Source organism: Anoplopoma fimbria, chromosome 13 (assembly GCF_027596085.1).
Source record: "Anoplopoma fimbria isolate UVic2021 breed Golden Eagle Sablefish chromosome 13, Afim_UVic_2022, whole genome shotgun sequence".
NCBI lineage: Eukaryota > Metazoa > Chordata > Actinopteri > Perciformes > Anoplopomatidae > Anoplopoma > Anoplopoma fimbria.
Window position 1 is genome coordinate 7,641,240 of NC_072461.1, and position 22,560 is coordinate 7,663,799.

The window sequence follows — 22,560 nt, forward strand, 5'->3', positions numbered from 1 at the left end:
AGCCAGTTGTAATTGAAGCAGTGTGCTGCAGCTCAACCAAAGATGATTTGGCTTAATTCCCCGCCATGAACACACAGTGGAGTTTAATGTGTGTAGTGATCAGGATCTCATGTGATCTTAGAGTAAGGAAAAGCATGGAAACCAATCTAAAATATCACCCATTGGTTTTCTGATGGACTTCAACTCCCTCTTCTTGTCCCATGTCTTCCCCTTGGGCCCATCATCCCATCAACCTCACTGACACTCCATTGTCAACTGTGTTGACAGGGGGAAAAATCCGAGAGCTGGAGGGGAGGGTGAGGTTAGCGGTAGAACAGTGTCTAGTGAAGATAAGGTCCAGCTGGTTGCCGGCGCTTGACAGGTCCAGGAGAATCAGGACAGTCTGGAGGAGAGAGTCCAGCGTGGAGCTCCTCCAGGAATCAGGAGGGCCGCTGGAAATTTAGTGACTGTGGAACACCTTGAATATTCTGAAAAATGTTGCAATTTTTAGATTTCTATGTTGGTTTTTTGGAACTGAACAGCAATTAGCAGAACTGCAGTGATTATTTATGAGTTAGGAAGAAAAAGGAAAGTGAAAAGGAAAGTATGAAGAGAAAATAAAGTTTTAAGAATTGTAGAGAAGAAATAAAGATATGAGTAAAGTTGTTGCATTGCCAATATGCATCATGACTGCTTCATGCACCTTTCATCAGAAATAATCAGATAGCGCTGAGCAAACATAGAGACGCCCAAATGTAGCACTGGATAAAAGGAAGACGTTAAGTTAACTTAAGGCCTATATGTTTACAACCAGCACCACACAGACAAGGAGATTAAGTTGTCTCACTCAAGTGGATGAGATCACCATTAATGGGAAGCAGAGAGGTAAAAGGCTGTGTAGGGTTTTTCTAAGTGCCCTCAAAGCACCACCAATGCTGTCTGGAACACAGCCCTCACACTCTGCCTTCCCATCAATCCAACAACACATGGTAAACGTTGTGTGCGAGTATACATGTGCGTTTGTGTGTTGGTGATGCAACTAAAAAAGAATGTTCATATACAATAAGAACTTTACTAAAGCTTTGTGACTGCAGCAATGCCTTAAGAATCAGCAATCGCAACAGAAAGTAATTATTACTGAGTTTCAGGGCCAACGCATCATCAAAGCCTTGCAACATTTTCCATAATTATAAATGGGCTTTGAGACAAGACAATGTATCTTGTCTTGATTATGGACAGACATCTTAGACAGAAGAGACTGATGGATGAGACGGGGAGGCAAAGGGGACAAGTTTATAGACAACAATAAAGAGAATGGTGAGGAAACACTTCTGTTCCTGACAGCAGTGAACTACAATCAGACTTGCACTTAAATTGAATAGGAAAGTAACTATGTTGAGCACATAAAATAAAAACACTGTCCATGGGAATGACCTTGCAGAGACTTGAGTTAGCAACACATTTGGTGGGCTGGCATTTAAGGGGGACCAGCTATTCTAAAACTTAAATGGAACCTTAACGAGGTGCAGTCCGTTCACGTAACGATGGCTATGCAAAAGCAACAACTACTGGAGGACACTTTAATAAAGGAAAGAGAAATTCCCTCAAGACAGCGACAAGGCCAAAAAGAATTACAGGAGTGTTTGTCATTTTAGACTTTATTATTTTGCAAGAAAATAAAAATTGAAAAAATATTAAGGAACAGCTTGGATGCAGGCAATTTTGTTCTTCATGCAATGCAGAGCTGTTTAGTTGTCAGACTTATGCTTTGGATCAATTTTAATAACTTTAACACAGGCCTTCTAAAAGTGTGCAGCTCTTTGATGGTTGGAAATAGAGAAATTGGACTCGCTATCGGTTCATACTCAATAAAAAAATGAATCAGATCGGGATCAGGGCCAAAAGAAACTGGATCATGAAATCTCTATGACCAGCTCCTCTACATTTGATAAATTTACAAGTTATATGTCATTTGTTTAATCCGTACAAAATTGAAGAGTAGAAATGCTCATTTTTGATTTCATAGTGTGGTATGTGCAGGACCATTTATTTTCTGGGCACAGCGACTTGCTGAAATTTCCATTGTTTGCAAGACAACCTCATGGTGATGACAAGACTGGAGAATGGTACTGCGCCCGACCAAGAAAAAAGGCTGACACATAACCCCACCTAAAATGACGATTAGCCATTTCGCATTTCAGTTTTTGTTCAGACTAACTGGGCTGAATATAACATATTAATAAGTGAGCTGTAGAGGGGCTGCAAGGTGGATTTAGTTTATCCTCTCAAAGCTAAGCTAGGCGGCTGCTGGCTCCTCCCTCATATTAAACAGACAGATATGAGAGTGGTATCAATCAAACTTTCAGTAAGAGAGCAAATAAGCAAATTTCCAAAACATATCAAGATATTTTTGTTAATATGAAAATAGGAAACTTACTCCACTTTTCTAACCAAGTGTTAACCTGGAAATGAATCATAACCAGGACTATTTTTCTTATCTGAGGCCATAAACCACAGGAAAGTTGTTAAGTCATCAAAGGATGCAAAATGCTGCCAAGAAGCAGGCTATCTTCAGCTGGACTTTTATGAGCCCGCTGCCAGTAAAAATGATTTCAACCCAATTAAGCTATACCATTCTTTTTTTCTGTCTTTGTATCCGCTCCATCATCCTACACATGCTGACACCTCTGCATGACGTATACCCTGAATGATGCTAGCAGAGAAGAAGGAGACAGACAGATAAAAATAACAGCCATTGATCTATGAAAAATATATGGCTAGTTGCTGAAGTGGAGAGGAAGTACAAAGTAAGACAGACGGAGACACTGAGACTGATTCTAAATATCACCAGAGTGTTACAGTAAAACATATGGGTTGTAGAGAATCACAAATGAAAACCTGCAAGAGCTCCATGACTGTATAGACAAGAAAAAGATTCTTACGTGAGAAAGAGAGAGAGCATATTATTTGTGAGAGAAATGTGAAAGAATTTTGGTTATAAAAAGCAGAAGGTGCTAAGGGAAAAGAGCTGGAAGGAGGAGGCAAAGCCGTAGTAACACTGAAATCTCACAGTCCTGCACCCCTCCTGTCCTCTGCCCCCTTCCCAAATTTGCTGGACCTGATATGGGGATACATTAGGTTAGCGCTGGAGGTCCCACTGCGACTATTACCTGACTAACTCAACACTGTAGCACTGCCAGGCCGACATACACAGCCTCTGCACAGCACAGAGCTGCCTCTGTTAGCAAGACTCTACCAACGCTGGACTTACTGTTCATGCCTTGGCTTGGACAGAGAGTGAGCGTGTGCATGTTTGTGTGTGTGTGTGTGTGTGTGTGTGTGTGTGTGTGTGTGTGTGTGTGTGTGTGTGTGTGTGTGTGTGTGTGTGTGTGTGTGTGTGTGTGTGTGTGTGTGTGTGTGCGTGAGTACTAGACGTGCTGGTGTTTAAATTAACTTTGGGCGGCTGTTTGGCGTAACTGATTCAACTGATCTAATTTATTTCTTTTGGTAAGGTGTGTCAAGGCTGTAAAACAGGCCTCTTAGAGGATACGGACCGTTTTATTAGACTTAACGGGCATCGGGTAAATAAAGTGTATATCCAAATCTGTCAAGAATATAAATTTCAAAGCATCCCCTGCATCGTGACGTTAATAAAAGAAAATATGTGAAGCCACAACATCAACATTTTTACTACATCTGCTCACCATGTTGTTGATATGTGTGAGGAGTTGCTGGAGGAAATCCCTCAGTCTGCTCAAGTGCAGGCAGGTGTCTTTCTGAGTGTCTGGGCTGTCAGCCTGGCCCCAAGCCACCGCTTTGTCCAGCCAGAGCTGCATCTCCTGGACGTTCAGCCCGGGCTCTGCCGTTTGTTGGAGCTGGGTCAGTGGCTGCAGCTGAGACATTTTGCTACTTGTCTTGGTGAATGTACTTGGACCAAAGCAAGATCCTAAGTGAGACAAAGATCAAGTCCGTCGTCAGGGGTAACAGGAAAAAAAATGCAAATATCTTATCATCTGTCCTTTATCATCTTTACTTTTTGGCTCTGAATGTCAACAGTTTTACATTGTGATCTTGACTTCACATAACATGTTAATGTATAATAGCATCTTTAGATGTTTTAAAGAAATGCAGATTTTTCTAAAGTTTTTAGCCAACTCAATACAAACAAAGAACAACTCTACTAAAGGAGCCTTGTACCTTGACCACTAGAAGACTTCAAGCTCAATAACGAAAGTTAACAATGCAGAATTTAAAATACATAAAAAAAATCAGTTTAACAAATATTTTATGTGGAAATACCTTCAAGATATTTGTAAGGCCTCAGGATACACAAAGTGTAATTTGGTAATAAAGCTGTAAACAGAAACTTTCTACCTTGTTAAAAAAACTGGCAGGGCACCTTTAACTTTAGCGAGGGTCACAATTTTCAAGGTCATCATTTACTTACTAGATCAAATGTATATTAATAATAGTTATTATTATATTATACAATAATAATTATTGTCTTTTTCAAGAAAAACATAAAATATCCAACTATTATTCAATTATAGGGCACATTAATAGTACCATTAAGATAAGAAAAGATGCCCTACTTATTGATCCCCAGTGGGGAAATGCTGTTGTTGCAGCAGAGAGGACAGAAATAAATACAGATAAGTATAGACAGTAACTGAAATAATTAATAAGAGGTAAATAAACTAAAATGAGAATATAATTAAAATACAAACTATACAAGAAATTTGGGGACAAAACGACATGGTAAAGGGACAGTGGTGTGATTAATAGCAGCACAGTCAACAAGTCTATGTACACTGGACTAATATATGATATGATTAAGTTCATGAATAACAAGCGCACTTTTTCATGAGAAAAGTCAACAGGTAACACATTTTTACCTAAAATAATTGCTACTGAATCTGCAATAACTATTAAGTGTATAAATGAGAAATAAACAGCACATTCTTCACCTTTTATGATGATGGAGAGAAAAACGTGTGGGGGGGCAGATCCCATCGGTGTGAGTGAGGATGTGCTTCGTGTCTGTATATAGCCTAAGAATAGTGTGTGTGTGTGTGTGTGTGTGTGTGTGTTGTTTTTTGCAATAATGACAGGTCTGTGTGAGACACCACAGGGTTGTGTTTTATGATCCCCTCGTTACACACGATTTGTTTAATGTCTCGCCATCATCTCTGCTGGAAAGCCCCTATGGCTCGCTGAGGTGAATATATAAATACTCGTTTTTAGGGAGAAAAAAAGCTCAACCAAATTGGGAACAAACGCCTGTTGTTGACTTCTGTTGGGGGCTCAGGTTTTAGTAAAGCAGAGGTGGAAAAGAATTGCATGCCGAATACCTAGTATCAGAAAGTCACCCACAACCTCTATCACATACAGAAAGTTACATGAATACACATGCATATATATACTGAACTTACACAACTTTTTGGCGTAAATGCATGTAATTGAGGCAAAAAAAATACGTACATGCACATAAACATACTGAACACATTCTGGAGCAGGACCGAGATGTGACAGGTCAAATATTATCTTTGAAGATTTGTTAAACTAAGCTTGTGGACTTTGGGTAAGAGTGAGTTTGCTGTTCCAATTATGAGATTGTTGACATTATTTCAGTATAATCAAATCAGTTTAACATCACTTTCTACAAATTTACTTCGGTATGTTATTCCTCAATAAAATCCATAAAAGGAACAGTTTTGTTCAACGTATTATTGCTAATTTAATAATAAAGAGTTTTTATTCATAATTTTGCTCCTACAAGGCAACATTTTTCAAGTGCCTAAATACAAACACGCATCAATACACACCTGAATAAATGAGTGGAGAAACATAAACAGTACAAGCACATCAGTACTGGGCAGGGTATCAATCACATCTGAGATGCTTGAACGTGACATTTTTAATGATATAGTACTTTTTTAAACAGTTAATTGACTGTTGATTGAATTTCTATCAATTGATTAATTAACTGTTTCATCCCTGACCTTTACCTTAGAAGAAGTGTTTTCCTTTAAAAGACAAATATACAGAGTTGAGATACAAATAGTGGATTTAACTTAGATCATCTGAAGCAAAGGACACACACAAACACAAAAAATAAACCTGGGGGTGCAACAACTACACCACACCACAGGATGCCAGTATTTCCTCCACTCTACTGCAACTACAATACATGTCGCTAATACAATGAATCCGTTCAATGTAAAGATACTAAACACCCTCGATGTACAACTGCTTTACGTCAGAGAGTGTCGAGTTACGTTAGGACCCCATGAATAAACCACAAGTGAACTAACCTAACTAGTCCTTCTTTACCGATAATCACTCTACAGTCGCATGTATGTTAAATACTGTAGCTTCAAATCTGGACTTACATGTAAACAAGACGTTAAACCAATAAACTGAACTCTTCACAGAGCAGAAGTCAGTTATATCCATTCATTATATGTGTCATTAGACACGAAGCCAAGCTTTCGTCGCACGATGTCAACAAACTGAACTTCCCTCTTTTCTCGGAGTTCCGTGTTTGGAAGAAGACTATTGGCTTATCGCGTCCCCCTCCCCTATTCGTCATCCTGGCAGTGCCTGCTGGGAAATTGAGTCGCATGGCTCTCCGGCTCTCGTGTCTCATAGATATAGATATTCCCTAGCTTACACTATAATATATATATATATATATATTATTATATATTTATTATCATATACAGCTAAGGAATAAATGTATGAATGTAAAGCTATTGAATTTATAGTGGTTTAAATGACATTAGCTTTTCCAAAGTGAGTGATGTAAACATTTATTTTATTACTTAAAGGAAATAATGCATTGTACTACCCAAGGTGACAAGCTGATTGACCAAAAACTTAGGAACTCCTTACAGTATAACAACACTAACAAAAATGACCACCTTAAGTATTCAGTTCTTATTCAGATAACTAGAGGAATCATTTTTTGTTAGCATTCATGCATCGTAATGGAACAATAAAAATCTGTATTTTCACATGGTCATTTTGTCAGAATTTTAAAATAATACTTATTTAGCTTGCCTTGGCTGTTAAGATACATTTGTCATTAGCAGTTAAAGGGTAAAAATGAATTGGAAAATGCCTGTGACAATGAGCATGCTGTATGTTCACTTTCTCTTTGCAAATTTGCGTGCTTATGTTCTCTTCCGTGTGATTGCGTACGATTGTATTTATATAGCAACTTTTAAAGTTTCAAAGTGCTTCACAGGATAGAGATAAATAAAAAAAAAGAAGAAGACACAAGCAGCAGTTTAAGCAGCTGATCTACCAGTTCCAGAGGGATGGGGCCCTTAATGCAAAAAAAAAGTGTGCGCCTGCGTGTCATTCATTTCAGGGGTGAGGGTCTAAAGGGTGAGGCAGACTGCATACCATGGGAAGGAATTCAGGGGTCCGGAGTGTGTCCCTCTGGAACCCAAAGCAAACTTTGACGGGTTCCTGGCCTGCAGAGCTCAAACTGACAAATCACCCAGAGGCTCCAACCCAGCACAGTTCACCAGGAAGTGGTTGTTTAAACATACGTAATGTCACTTGTGTGAGTTTGTGCTTGTACGTGTGCATGTGTATGAGCTTGTGGGCATAATGTACTTTGGTTCCTGCATTAGAAAGTGATTATACGCATGTAAAGTGTGGGTTTTAGAATTGCACAGTCACAGACAATTACACACACACACATAGACACACACACACAGAGACACACACAAAGACACACTTTGTTTCAATGTTTCTTGTCTGAGTGTGGTCAAATGTGTTGGTGGCTAGTAACATGGGCCTATACTATTTCAATACCGCTCAATATGCAGTACGTATATGATGGGGAATCTTTTTAAAGTGGTCTTATGGCTTCACATCAAAGTCATCAGAATTTCTGTGGTAGGAAAGTTCATGCCTGTGGATAAGTGTGTGAGTTGGTGAGAGTGTGTGCATGTGTGTACAGGTGCCTGAATACACGGCGTGTGTGTGTGTGTGTGTGTGTGTGTGTGTGTGTGTGTGTGTGTGTGTGTGTGTGTGTGTGTGTGTGTGTGTGTGTGTGTGTGTGTGCGTGTGTGTGCGTGCTCTCAAAGTTTGATGCTTGTGGCCTGCTTTGCAAATAGAACATGGAAACTGCGTGTACAAACGTCTGTGAGGTGCAATATCTTTTTTTACATCTTAAGAAATATTTTCCACCACATCTGCCTGAAACCGTAAGCAGTCACTATTAGCTTTCTCGGATTCATTTGTTTAGTCTATTAGGCTTATACTCGCAGGCAACTTTGATTTAGGTTTCCATATGGAAATTAAATGTGCCGTTCACGTCATCCCCTTCCATTATTAATCATATACTAACTAAATTAAGTTATGTCTAAAGGTAAAGTTTCACAATCAAAAGATTGTCATGATTTCAAAAGGATTTAAATGTGTATGATACCCAAACTAATTTTTATTTTATTAAATTTTTTATATGTGCATTCTGTCTTTTATAATGTAAGATTATTTGTTATCCCTATACTTTCAGGTGCTTCACAAACGACTGTGAATAAATCTGAAAAATGTATGGTTTTATGGAAACAATAAGAGCCCTGTTCTGAAACTGACACACGCATACACATAAACAAAAACTTAACCTTAATTATACACATTTTATCGAAAAACCGCAAAACTTTTCCTGACGCTGGATTAAAGTACTGTCACGTAACATATTTATATTGATGTCTCCATCAGTAAATGTCCAGTGAAGGCAGAAGTTAAAATCATAAGACTCTGGCCCAGGTTCACCATCAGCTCCACCCTGGCTGCCTGCCTGGGCCAACATGTAGGTCAACAAGGGCTCTGCATGTGCAGGGTGCTGTATGTGTGTGTGTCTTAGTCTTGTAAAAATATCAGCATATGGGTTTGGAACAAGGTCCCTGGCAATCCCCGAAGAAATGAGAAGGAAGAGAGAGAAGGAAAGAAAAACCACGGCAAAAACTTGAGAGAGTGTGGTTTGATGCCCAAAGTGGAAACCCTGATGTTTTGTGTGTGTGTGTGTGTGTGTGTGTGTGTGTGTGTGAATCATGTGTTTATGTGCATGTGTGTGTTTGTCCTTGTGGCTGTGCATGTCTGTTGTTATGCCTATGCTTGCATCGGCACACATATGGATGCTAGGAGAAATGTAGTGTAAACCACGTGTGTTTTTACTGTACTGCTACTCTGTGATTATTACAGAGCCAAGAGTCGGGCTGTCACACAGTGAAGCAGCAACTCCTCCATATGTCTGCATTTTTATTTGCATGTGTGTATGTGAGTATTCGTGCATGGAGTGCAGGTCTCATTACAGCCAACTGACCGACTGTACCAGCATGCTGCTATTCCAATGTCCGGGTATTACTTTTTATTATAAAATAGGCTGAATATGGACCTGTCAAATATGATTAAAGAAAATACAATGGCATATATACAAAAACTGAAAAAGTAAACTAGTATTTGTTCAATAGTATTACTGTGGAGATGTTATCTTTTCGATAAACCCAGATGAAAGTTAGTAAGACTTGACATTCTTATTCTCTTTCTTACTTCTAACAATGAGCCACTCAATGCCATTCTTTTTTTCAATCTTGAATTTGCAGGTGCTTCATCTCACTCCTGCTATCCGACTCATTTTGTCCTGCTGGATCATTTAGGGCAACATAAAAAGCACAAAATGTCCCTTTCTGTCCAAAGCGATACTGGAAGTTTATCATCTGAAAATTGAAAATATAACCCTTACCCGAACCACAAATAGATTTTAGAGGAAAAGGCGATCACGCCATTTTTTTTGAAGTGTAGTTGCTTTTTGACCTTGTGGTTTGGCAAGAGAGAGATGGAGCCGGCTGGAGAGCTTAGGTATCAGACGTTGGAACTTCTCCCAGGCTCACCCAGACCAGGAGCTGCACAGCTGCTGACAAATTTGTCATTTATGATCCAGACCAATCCTATTACCAGTTCTGGTCCAGACCAAAGCCATTACCAGCCTGGCTCTGCCGCTGTGGCCCTACATGACCTGATGCCTGACGCAGTGCATCAAACAGCAGTGCTGCTCTCTTTGATGGCCTGCACTGCTGTGTGCCTGAGGGTACTGTCTCCTGCTGGATACCACAAGAGGAAAATATGAGCTCTTCGATAAGCAACATTAAGCTCTGTTTGCATACTCATTGTCTTTTTATTCTTGCAACCAATTAGGTGTTTTCCTGAAACACAAGAACTGTTGCACAAAACCTACTTTTTCCTCTGCGTTTTTTAACAGACACACAAACATAAGTACACACACTTTCACACGCATTTGAAGTTTAAGATTTTATTGTTACGCTCACTGCAGCACTGATAAAAACAGTTATATGACAAACATATTGTTAAAAAAGAATTTCCCACAAAACAGTTCAGGACTTCAGTCTGTAATTTAGTGTAGTATGTTTAAAAAATAACAACAATAACAGTTAGAAATGACATTCAAAGATAAGTGTTAAAGTGCCTGGTGGATTTATATTTCATGACTAATGTCAATCTGATGCAATTTTGTATACATCATCACAACTGGGGTGTTATCTTGAGCTCATTAATTCTGTCCGTGCTAACACTAACGCAGAACGTTTTCAAAAGCCAGCCTAATGCCAGATGGCAAACAGTGAAGTGGAGCCACAGTAATGTCACCATCTACAATGGAGTGTGTGTGGATTGATAGTGTCCTTTTACTAACAAAGATGATGACACACTATTCGTCTTTGCAATAAAGGTCTGTTTTGTCATTTTCAACTCGGCCCGTGATTTCCTGTTTTTCAATGTTGTTCTCATGCCTCTTTTCTCTCATGAACAAATGCATTGTGCTTGAAGTCTGTTCCTTCGTCGAATAATGTGTAAACAGTATCCGACACAACACCGGCACTGCAAGCACTTCTCCATCACTCAGAATCAGTATCACCCCTTAAAAACATTTGTGTGTGTGTGAGTCTTCTTTTCAATTCTAGTCTTTTTGTGGGTGAAATAGCTGTCCCTCAGCCTGAGGACAGTTAAAGCAGTGGAGGGGGGAAGGAAGGAGACATTCAAATTAAAGTAGAGGAATGTGCCGTTAAAAATCTTCAGATCCGTTTGGGCTTTACTCTGAATGTCTAGCTGTTCAGAGAGAGAGAGAGAGAGAGAGAGAGAGAGAGAGAGAGAGAGAGAGAGAGAGAGAGAGAGAGAGATGGAGAGAAGAGAGCATTTTCAGAAGATAAAGGAAGAGCTGTCAGAGGTGTCTCCAGACAGGGGCCAGCTAGCCCTCATAAATGGATATGTGTCTCATGTAAAAATTTAAAGAGGCTGTTTTTGGGTCTTCCTGCATTTGTGTGTGTGTGTTTTTTTCCTTTTTTTTTTGCTTAAGCGTCCTTTTGTGTGTTCATTTGGGTCAATAGTTTGGTTGCACAGCAGTTAATGTCAGTTAAGGTTTGACACTGAATAGTTTTCATGAAAACAAGAGGAGCTAAAACTGGAACATATTCAAGACATTAACCACATATAACGATGACATCTAGACTCAATGTGTGCAGTAGAGCTCTTATCTATTTGTATTCTCTTTTCTTTTCCAAAAGGCATTTCTATCCATTTATTTGCATACCTTGATAATTATATGAAGTAGAAACAGGCAGAGTTGTGTGAATAAAATTCCTATTTAGTTTTTTTTTAAAGAGAATGTCATCTCACTGGCTCATTGATATTGTTCAACAGTTTAACTGTCTCAGTTAAATATCACCAGCAACATAAATTCCAGTTTATTGAAAAATATTAAAGGTACAAGTGTAGAACAAGTGTCCGACTGAAGACCATGTCATAGTAAATCCCAATTTCTAGAATTAAAAACTACATTGGCTGTGCCTATTATTTTCACTCCCTTTGGTGTATTTTGTAATAGCCCTATTTTTTGTTTTTTGTCCCCAAATACAGCTTCCTTTAAATAAGCTTTGTTTTAGTTGTTTTATATATTATATTGTGCTATTACCTTTTCTTTCTCTAATTGTCTTATTTTTTGTAAAGTGTCCTGACATATTTTTGTTGTCTTTGTTTTGCTTAACTTGTATGTCACAACCACTTTCTCCAGTGTTCCACAGGCTCAACCAAAATGACACAATAAAAATGCAACACAGAGGCGCCTTAAAAGGAAATCAAGAGACCTACCTCTACAGCTTTGTAATGTCTTGTGTGAGCAGTCATCGAAGATGTGTGTAAAATCCTGCCTTGAGGATCAGATCTTACCTTACGTAACCCCTTTGTTTTGTTTTTTACATCTTTCACACATTAGAGAATCACTTAGGTCACATAGTTCTAGCAGGTAAAAATACATGGGACCAAACAACTTGACAATCATGCAAAACAGATATTTACAGCATCCTACTTTCTCTTTCATTCACAAACACGTGTAGTCCCAAGGAGACACACTTTATGGCAATTCCGGGCATTTTTGGAAGCATGCTTCTTTATTGCTTTCAGAGGAAGCTGAGGATTGGCTGAGAACGGCAGAGAGGTTCTGTGACCAATGTGAAACAGCACCATATGCATAAGCCTGTTCACACCGGCATGCACAAACACACAGACACAGACACACACACACACACACACACACACACACACACAAATATCCCCACACACACACCTACAAGTAAACAAATACTTTATTTAATCATGAACTCCACTTTTGCGATCATGAATTGCATGTATCTTACACGTTTTAATGCTTAAATGAACTATATTAGTAGTACAGGTTTATTCTTCTTTGTAACTGCATGTGTGTGTGTGTGTGTGTGTGTGTGTGTGTGTGTGTGTGTGTGTGTGTGTGTGTGTGTGTGTGTGTGTGTGTGTGTGTGTGTGTGTGTGTTTTGTGTGTGTGTGTAAGTTCCGCAGGTTGATCTGGTACTCCCTCTGATTACAGATGCTTATATATAACACAGCTGCCCTTTACAGTCTGGTAATCAACCAGTAAGAAGAGACCCAGCTGAGACTGTACATGTGCAATCAGTCAGTAAGAAAATCATTGCCAATAAAGCTGCAGCTGTTACATCTAACCTCTAACTTCTAATTGTCCCTTTCACTGGCAGATTGGTGATATCCATGCACAGAAATCCTCTTTTTAGCCCAAAAGAAAGTAAGCTTAAAAAACTATCTTTGATTTGTTTAACAAAAAAGTATGCACCGTCACAGGTTTCTGAAAAAATATTTGATAAATAATGATACTCAAAATAGTTATGTACAATATGTACATTTTTATTTGCTGTGACCAGAGAAAAATTGTTTGGCTTCTCACTGTTTAATACTCTCAGTGTAATAGTTTAATGAAAAAATTTGCGCAAAAAGGAGGTAACCGTTTTTAGTGTATCACTTCTGGCTGTATCTGGCCCCAGAGGACTCCACTTGACCTGAAAATTGCAGTGAGTCAGCCCCCAACACAACTTTGTCCTTGTCACTCATCTATCGTCCAAGTCCATCAACCCAATACTAGAGCTGTGTGTCCAATTGTAACTTGAAATACTGTATCACACACACTCTCAAGCACTGCACAGAAACACACACACACACACACACACACACACACACACACACACACACACACACACACACACACACACACACACACACACACACACACACACACACACACACCACCTGCTTTCTATTAGTCCAGTAGATTGCAGGGAAATTGAGTGGGAGTGTTAAACACACACACATCCATCTATCTGCCCCTCTGTCCAGGGTAATTACACACTTCCTGCTCTAAAATCCTTCTCCGACAGCTTCCACTCCAATCATGTCTCTGTTTAAGTTTGAGTGTGCATGATTGTGTGTGTGTGTGTGTGTGTGTGTGTGTGTGTGTGTGTGTGTGTGTGTGTGTGTGTGTGTGTGTGTGTGTGTGTGTGTGTGTGTGTGTGTGTGTGTGTGTGTGTGTGTGTGTGTGAGTATGTGTGAGAGGGTTGGTTTGCAGACCCACAAGCTTGCATTGGTTCATCAGTGGCAAAACAGATACACCACATACCCTGAGTATAGTATATATATATGACACGCATTGAGATATGATGTTTCTTTAATGTGTGTGTGTTTTGAGGGGTGTGTGTTGTACAATTGGAAATAGTGTGGGCACAACTCCGTCAAGAAATCAAGTAATATTAATTCTATTTGAGTTTTTTCTTACTTTACTGCAATCATTTTCCTCTTTTCTCTTCCTCTCTATCTCAACACCTTCACTTCACCTACTACTAGTATACCCGATGACCTTCTGCAGGAACATTCACTTCTTTTCTTTGGTTTTCTTATGAGCTGCATTTTACTCATTTCATATTCATATTCTGTGATTGGTTTTTATCTCTATTTGTCCTTTTGTTAATTGTTTTGTCTGAGTGAGCTCAGCAAGACTTTCAAAGTTAATATAGCAATGAAGTATTAACTCTTTAATCCTCATTAACATCTGGTAAAAAATAAACTTTAAGGAGCTCCAGGCACACAATGGAGGTCAGTGTGTTTGAATATCGGGGACATTTATTTAACATTCTCTCAGAGTCTGTGAATACCATATAAGCTCATCTCTGTGCATTCACATCAGGCATGAATGTGCTCAATTCCGTATTGTATATTTACTGTTCATGTGTCTGCGCGTTGATTCAGACTGAGGCTCCCTCTGGGGTCCTCCGAGCTCTCCTCCAGCCCTGTTTCTCATTAGGCATCTGTCATGGTGCCAGAATCAATAAGCACAGATGGAAGGAAATAAAAAATCTCCCCTCTTCTTTGTGAATGGGCAGATCATTAGCAAATTCCAGAGTGTTTACCGTCATCACCAAGGAAAGACCTTCTTCAGCTTTACTGTACTTTTAGTAACTTGTACCGCTATCATTTCATTTATGACCTACAGATTAAAACCTTCCTCCTTTGTACAAAGTGCTAGAAGCATGTGAAATCATATGCTCAAGTTTTGGCTTTGCAAATTCGTGTATTCGCTCAACACTCCCAGACACAGATGAAAATATTTAGTTGTGGGTTTCTCTCTGTCTCTCTTTCTCCCTCTTCTGCCCCCCTTTGTGTCTTAAGATGACGCATCTGTTTCCATACATTGTTGCATGTTTTCTGGCAAAGACAAACAGCATAGTTTAAACAAAGAGGTGGGTGGTGTGTGCTCATCTGGTGTGTGTGTGTGTTTCTGTGTGTGTGCGTGCATGCCACCAGGACTACATTAAACAAAAGGAAGAAAGGATGACAGCATCCAACCTCAGTTTGTCATCTTCAGTGTAAACGGCCGTACATCACGCTAACATCTTACATGTGCTCGGCCCATCACAGCAGTCACACACGGCCGTGTCAACAGAGCAATAAAGAAAACAAAAGTACAGAAAGAGGGAGATGGGAAGGAGATGGATAGGGACAAAGGCAGATGCAAGGTAAAGAAAATGAAAAAGAGAGAAGTCTGATAGAAGCAGATTGTAGGTGAAGGAGGGTGGAAAGAGAGAAGCAGAGGGCAGGATAAATGCGTGGCACTCGTCTGTAACGCAGAGAAAGAGTGGGTGGGTTTTCCACCTCCACAGAATAAATGATGCGAGAGGAAATGGGAGTAAACAACATCAGTCATTATAATTACTCTCATACGGCTACTCCTATCCACCATCAACCATCCTGCAAACCCCCCTTTGCTCCATTCCTCCCGCCATTTTCCATATGTCTTTACTCCCAAACTTTTTTTTCGCCCATTTCTCTATGACTTGATTACACTGTTTACTTTATTCTCTCTTGCTCACTTTCTCTCTCTATCCATCCTTGGCAAAATGCATTTCCACTTTCCTGACTATACTGTAATTAACCCACTTGTTTCAGGCCTTAGATCTCAAGCTTGAGTCGGGTGGTCTGAATCTGCACCGCACAGAAGAAATGTGAGTCTGTGAAAGTTGCTGAAAATACTGCAAATGACAGAACATCAGCATTTAGTTTAGAATGTTGTCTGAATGCAGCGACAACAGCCAGCAGTAATAATAATCTTGGCAAATTTCTTGAGCTTTTTACTGCAGAGAGATACAATCTTTGGCTCTTGCAGCAGAAGCCTTTGAAAGCTGCTGAATGCAAAGTGAATCATGTCATCTGTTTCTAAGAATTGGATGTGGTTCCCTTGCTGTCTTGGACCTCTACGGTGCTCTGCCTCCCTCGCTCTTCTTCTCTCCCCCTTTCTCTCGTAGGATTCCTGGAGAGCTGTAGTAGTGTGTAAGAAAATGTGTCCAACAGAAGCTTCTGTACAGAACTTGTTATGTATGGTTAATATAATTCTTGGCTGTAAATACAATTGATCTGGTACAAATGTTATATCTCCATTTTGAAATGCAACCATATGTAGAAAATGTGTGTTAAATATTAGAACAAGTCTGAGTCTACTACCAAGCTAATGGCTCTGACGCTGAGCTTAATTCATGCTAAAAAGCTGATACTAAACAGGTATAAAGGTGACCATGTTCACCATCTTTGTTTAGCTTGTTAGCATGCAGGCGGTTGGGGATTGTCTTTAGTGTTGAAGGGTCTTTGTTCATAAATCAAAGACAAGGACAAACTGAATTTTAGATAGGGGATCACTAAGTCATTACAATTCATCCTGATTTGGACATGAATGTGTGTGCCAAAGTAGAGGATCACCAAAGTGATTGCAATCCATCCTCTGGGCACCATGAATGCCTGTACAAAATCCATGGCAAACACTGTAACAGAGGTCTGGACCAAAGTGGCTGACCAACCAAGCCACCAACACACTGATGTTGTCATCCCTATAGCCATGACATGTCTAGAAATGTAGAGAACTCATATAGTGTGAGGATCTGTCATGTTAATTGTAAAGTGCACAACTACAGCATGTCAAAAGCAACTTCCAGTTGCACATTTGATACATTTCGACACCTCATTCCCAATCATCATTTCTTTCACAATCCATCCATTTAATACTCTAATCTTCTTTGATCATTAGAAATGATTTCAGAAAGCTGAATTCCAACTGTAATCACTCTCAAGCAAACAAACTGAGAGAGACTGAGAAAAAAAAGAGGCAGAAACAGAAGACAGATGCTGGAGTCCCTCTTGCAACACTACCCGGCACAAATACAAGCTCAGAATTTGTAGATAAGCGTGCATCACTGCTTTCCAACGTGTCAGATGCCGAGCATATTTGTCATAAGGGCTATTTTCTTATTATTCACCACTGCAGCCTGCAGACTGCGCTTTAACTGTGAGTTTATGTAACTCTGGCCACTGGGGACTTGGACCTCACATTCTTCTGGATCACTCTTGTAGGGAGAACGCACTCCCTCTGTGGGAGATAAAGCAGCCAGCCAAGTCAAACTGGTCCCAGGGTGGGACTGAGCACCAGCACCAAAACCCGCCCAAAACCACCCACTTTGAGACTGCCGACAGAATAGAACAGAATATAATAGATGAAAAATAGGATTTGTCAGATCATACCATTAAATATGATGATTAAATGTATTTTTTACTAATTAACATGTTTCCCTGCAGGAATAAAAAGTTATGAAAAGGGCAAGCTTAATTTCCAAGTGCTTACAGCTGTTATGCTAAGCTAAGCCATTTATCTCATGGCGGTTAATTAAAACAAAGAAAAAGTTGTAGTTTTATGGAGTTATAAAATAAAGTAAAATATATCTGAGAGTGGTATCAATCTTCTCATTTAACTTTCGAAGAAAGTACAAAAAGCAAATAAGCACATTTCTTTCCAAAAATGTAGATCCACTTATTTTTGAGCTCACATGATAGTCCTAACAGTTAGTGAAAAAAAAGAGTTGAGGTTTTAAGTACATTAAATCCCTTTCAAAGTGAAAACACATTACCCGCAACAATTGTTTTAAATGTCTTATGATGCAAGTACCTACAGTAATGACTTGTTGTTGTTGTTGTTGTTGTTGTTGTTGTTGTTGTTGTTGTTGTTGTTGTTGTTGTTGTCTTAAACCCTCATATGTCAAATCATCATAGGCATGAGCAGGCTTATATTTACAATCTTAGACACAGTTTTTCTACATTCATGTCACTTAGGTCTTAGCTACTGGAAACCTCTAGCATCTGGCAGACAGTACTTGTTCGTATGCATATTGTTGGACACACACACACACACACACACACACACACACACACACACACACACACACACACACACACACACACACACACACACACACACACACACACACACACACAGAAGCACCACAAGTCCAAAGTTGAATGTTTTTAAAGGTGTTTAAAGCCTCAAAGGCAAAAGAGAAAAAAAAAGAATTTGTCTGGATCTGGAGTTGTATCAACACACCATGTGAAGCTTCCTGCAGATTTATTCTTAAACTCCATTTTTTATAAAGAGTGTGTAAATCTGGCTCTGGATCTGGCAGGAGTGGATGGGCGTGTTTGCGTGTGTCCCATGCAGTCATGTCAACAAAGCAATCATTCATGTAGAGGAGAGTATACACTCAGAGGGTTTAGCTCTGCCGGCAGGTGATGATGGACAAGCCTTTCAGGGAACGAGTGAGGGATGGAAATCTGGAGTGGGAGGGACAGATGGATGGAAAAGAAGGACTGGAACAGAGGAATCAATAATTCCCTTTTGTATATTTCCCTTTACACATGAAAAAAGGTTTATTGTACAGTATATGTCCGGTTCATTGTCACCCAGTCTGGGCAAACAGCCACAGCGGATTCCATTAGTCCAGGAGAGCGGGAACTTCTTAATTGCCTCCTCTCTCTTCCTCTTTTGTCCTCCCTCCATCTTTCTCTCCCTTCAACCCCCTTTCTGTTGGCTGAGAGGACAGGTACCGGAAACACTCATTCATTAACAACCTGGAGCTTGTTAGCTCCAGTAAAGCACTCTTCACAAAATGTGCAGTTCCACCTCCAAGGGCAACTCGGAGTGTTTGTGAGAGGGCTAGAGGTGAGGGGGGCTAAAGGGTAAGGCAGGGCGAGAAGAGGGGGGTGTGTTGGTTTGGTGACCCAGGGTCCTCCAGCAAGAGGGGAGTGCTGGTGAGAGAGACCTTAACAACATTAGAACTCAATGAACCATGTCACCTACAAACATCCATGGGGTGGTCACAGACATATTTCACCTTCCAGCATTTTTTTTACACTCTGCTATCCATTAATGCGTTGGAGGAATGTCTTAGCGTGATCCACAGAGGTTGCATTTTAATTTTTGAGGGGATATAAGTGTGTGAAATCTATTTTAACACTAAAAACTGCATTTTAAAGAACATTTATGCACTTAAAGAATGTTGAATGGAACTACATTCTTTGAATTCCCAAAAAATGAATTTGCTTTTTGACTGCCACATTACAATCTTAATCCATGGGCAACACCTGTGTCAGCCTTTACCTTTGCTCTGTGTTTTCTCATCGAGCAACAGACTAAAAGTGTCAAGCCCAGTTAGAAAAGTTCAAACCATGACGGACAACATCCTGCCACCCAGCTTTCCAAACCCACCCTGTCATTTGTAAGATGTCAGCCTGTTTCTTTGCACTGGATGGACAACACTCAGCAGAATAGTGCGCCTTTATTGGCTTTAAAAGATAATGACATGCCTACTGCCTGCCTCAAACCGCTGAACTAGGGTCAGTGAGTTCCTCAGCGTCTATGAGGTTCAGGTTGAGAGCGTGGCTAGGGAAAACTGATCCCCTGTTTTTAGTTTAGACTAGTTCAGAAAAGACACAGCCAAGGACGTTTGCAAATCATAATGTTCACCTACATTGCAGTAATTTTCTGCAAAATGTAAGGTTTAATTATAATTTGATCAAAGTGCTACGTGCACGTTGGCAGGTCTAAAACTTTCTCTTGCAACCCTCGTGTATGAGAATAAATCGCTGCCACCCATGCAGTTGACAAGGTGCTTTCTCACTCTCGCTCACCATCAGTGCAGCCAGCTCAAGGCCACATGCCCTTTTTCATTACTCCGAACAGGCCAGCTGTATTGTAACTACAACCAATTTCCTTGCAGTCTATAAAGCTGTCAATCAAAATCATAAGGAACAGGGAGTGGAGGTGGGGGGTGCAGGGGCGGAGCTGGGTGGGCTGTTGGGGAGGGCTGCAGGGCTCCAGACCAGATGTCAGAGTTTTACACTCAGGACACCATGGAGGGAGGGGAGGTCATGTTTACCTGTAGCTATGCTTAATAGGGAATACCAGAAATATTTTGACTTGCATGGGGGTCATACTGCCTGTCACTAAAACAGCTTAATCACAGCTTTAAATCAGAAACTAAAGGAAAGGTTTGATATTTTGGGAAATAAGTTTATTTGCAGAGTTAGACGAGAAGATAATGTGGCGAATTTGAATCCACTGCTGCAAGTGTAAACCCCAAAATGTCAAACTATTCCTTAAAGCACAAAACCATTTGAAAAAAAAGCAACTCACAGTCAGACAAAAGCAATCATTTTAAGTTTCCTTTTATTAAAGTTATGAACAAAGAGACAAATAAGTTATAATATTTTTATTTGTTAGAATTCTATCAGTGTTTGAACATTAATATTTAGAGAGCTAGTACAATTTTCTACTTTCATGGCTAGCCTTTGACAAACCCATAGAAACAGCTGTCTCTCCAAGGATCGGAACATAATACTGAAGGGGAGGTGTCGATGTTGTCTCACAAGACAGTTAGCAGTGAAAGTGTGCACCTTAAGGTTTTTTTTCTGTTATGGTATATCATTACATATAAACTCTTTAAAAATATACTTCTGTCAAATACCTTGACAACTACTATGTACACTACAAAAATAAATTTTCATATAAATAAATTATATGGCATACATTTATCTTTGTAACTGAAAACAGCATACATCCACGCCAACCGAGACCAAAATGGCAGTCTGGAAGAACCACTGATTTTTTTTTTTCCTTTTAAAATCCTCTAAGAGCTATGATGAGACCTGTAGTGTAAAATGTTATATACTCTTTTTTCCTATTTAACATTAGTAAGCACTTTATACAGATCAAACTCCATTAATGTAAAAACATTAAACTGTAATAGTGTTTTTTTTTCAATAGACATAAAAATCCCTGCATTTGTTATCCACTGGCATCACGACAATAATGAAAGAAAAAAACATTTTATATTACAAAAATATAAATATCGCAATTGAACATTGAAAAACAGAGACAAACAAAAAAACATTTAAAAATGAATAAAATAGTTGCCAGCTATGATTCTCTCCGCTACTGCCAATGTGACATTGGGAGAAAACAAAACGAAAAAACAAACAGAACAACCTATTTCATGCAAGCAGCTGACGTTACATGGTGGACAGAAAGAGGAAAACTGCAAAGACTTCTGGGAAGAGCTACAGGTGTTCAACAGGAAGTGAGAGTGTAAAAAAGTGGAGGCAATCAGGTGTGGAGGGGTGAATGATGGGGTCAAAGGGGACTTAAGATTAAAAGATATGCGTGCTGACATAGACACATTTACAAACTGGCCATTGCTGGTAGAGAGAGAGGGGCTGGCAGTGTGAACTCTGACCCCTGAGGCTCTTGGCTGTGCCATTTGGCAGTTGAGGGGGGACGTCTAATTAGTGTCATGGCGTTATGTTGTGGATTTTTATTAGCTGAGGTCGGTGGGGAAGGCTAAGGCCAAATTGGGGCCAGTTGTCTTTACTGTCGCTAAAGGAGAGCCGAGAGAGAGTGAGAGGAAGCACCGGCACACACATTAATGTCTATACACACAAATACCATACATTGTCAGGCCATATAGGGCTTATCCCTTAGCAGGCTGCATGGGCTAGCTTATTGGTTGGACAGAAATAAAGAGCTACATGAGGCAAGATATTCCTGTGAATGAAGTTTAAATGCAGTCAAGTGCCATGTTGAATCTGGTCTTACAGTATACAGTCTGAGTTTTAGCTTATCCACGGGACACAGAGTTAGTGCCCCGTGTTGACCCTGTTCCAGAATCAGTAATGTGAATGTCCCTGTAATGGCAGAGTGAGTTTCTGAGGTGGGTTTACTGCTTGTATGTCAGTATACAAGACAGAACCTGCTTTGAGCCTGCTAGGGTTAAACAATACATAACCTCTTACAGTAAAAAACGACCAGAGAGCAGCCTTACAGACAGTGATACAAAGCTGAGAGCAGAAACAGGTTCCAATGCAGAGGCGATAACTAAAAATACAAAATAAAAACAGCTTTTTAAATTTCTTCATATCTGCTCGTCTTAAATAGCACGCATAGCGTGTCAAGTTAAACAGTAATTGTTTCATAACTACCACAGGTTTGTGATAAAAAATTAATAGTTTAACATGTGTACCTTTATACAATAATGAACACGCACACATAAACACACAAGCACACACACACACATACATATATCTATATATGTATATAAATATATATATATATATATATATATATATATATATATATATGTATATATACCATAGCCCTGTTTGATTATTTTAACAATTTCCCTCATGTTTAAATGAGTGTAAAAGTTAGTCTGTTCTAAGGATGTATCCAATGTATAAGCCAGAAGATGGCTGTTTCACGTCATACAGCCTTACACTCAACGACTACCACGCACACACACACACACA

General features: G+C 39.6%; 1 protein-coding gene across 2 annotated transcripts in view; it reads right to left on the reverse strand.

Moving 5' to 3' along the window:
* Nucleotides 1-6,502, reverse strand: part of fancc (FA complementation group C) — a 28,272-nt gene extending 21,770 nt beyond the window's left edge. The window contains exons 1-2 of one of the 2 annotated variants that reach the window (XM_054611317.1): nt 6,372-6,502; nt 3,684-3,925 (exon numbers count right to left, since the gene is read on the reverse strand). In XM_054611317.1, the coding sequence (XP_054467292.1) occupies nt 3,684-3,881 (198 nt within the window). In that variant the 5' untranslated portion in view covers nt 3,882-3,925; nt 6,372-6,502. Of the gene's footprint in view, nt 1-3,683; nt 3,926-4,946; nt 4,978-6,371 lie in introns of those variants that run through there. The other variant, XM_054611318.1, reaches the window with a different exon arrangement.
* Nucleotides 6,503-22,560: the final 16,058 nt, after the last annotated feature.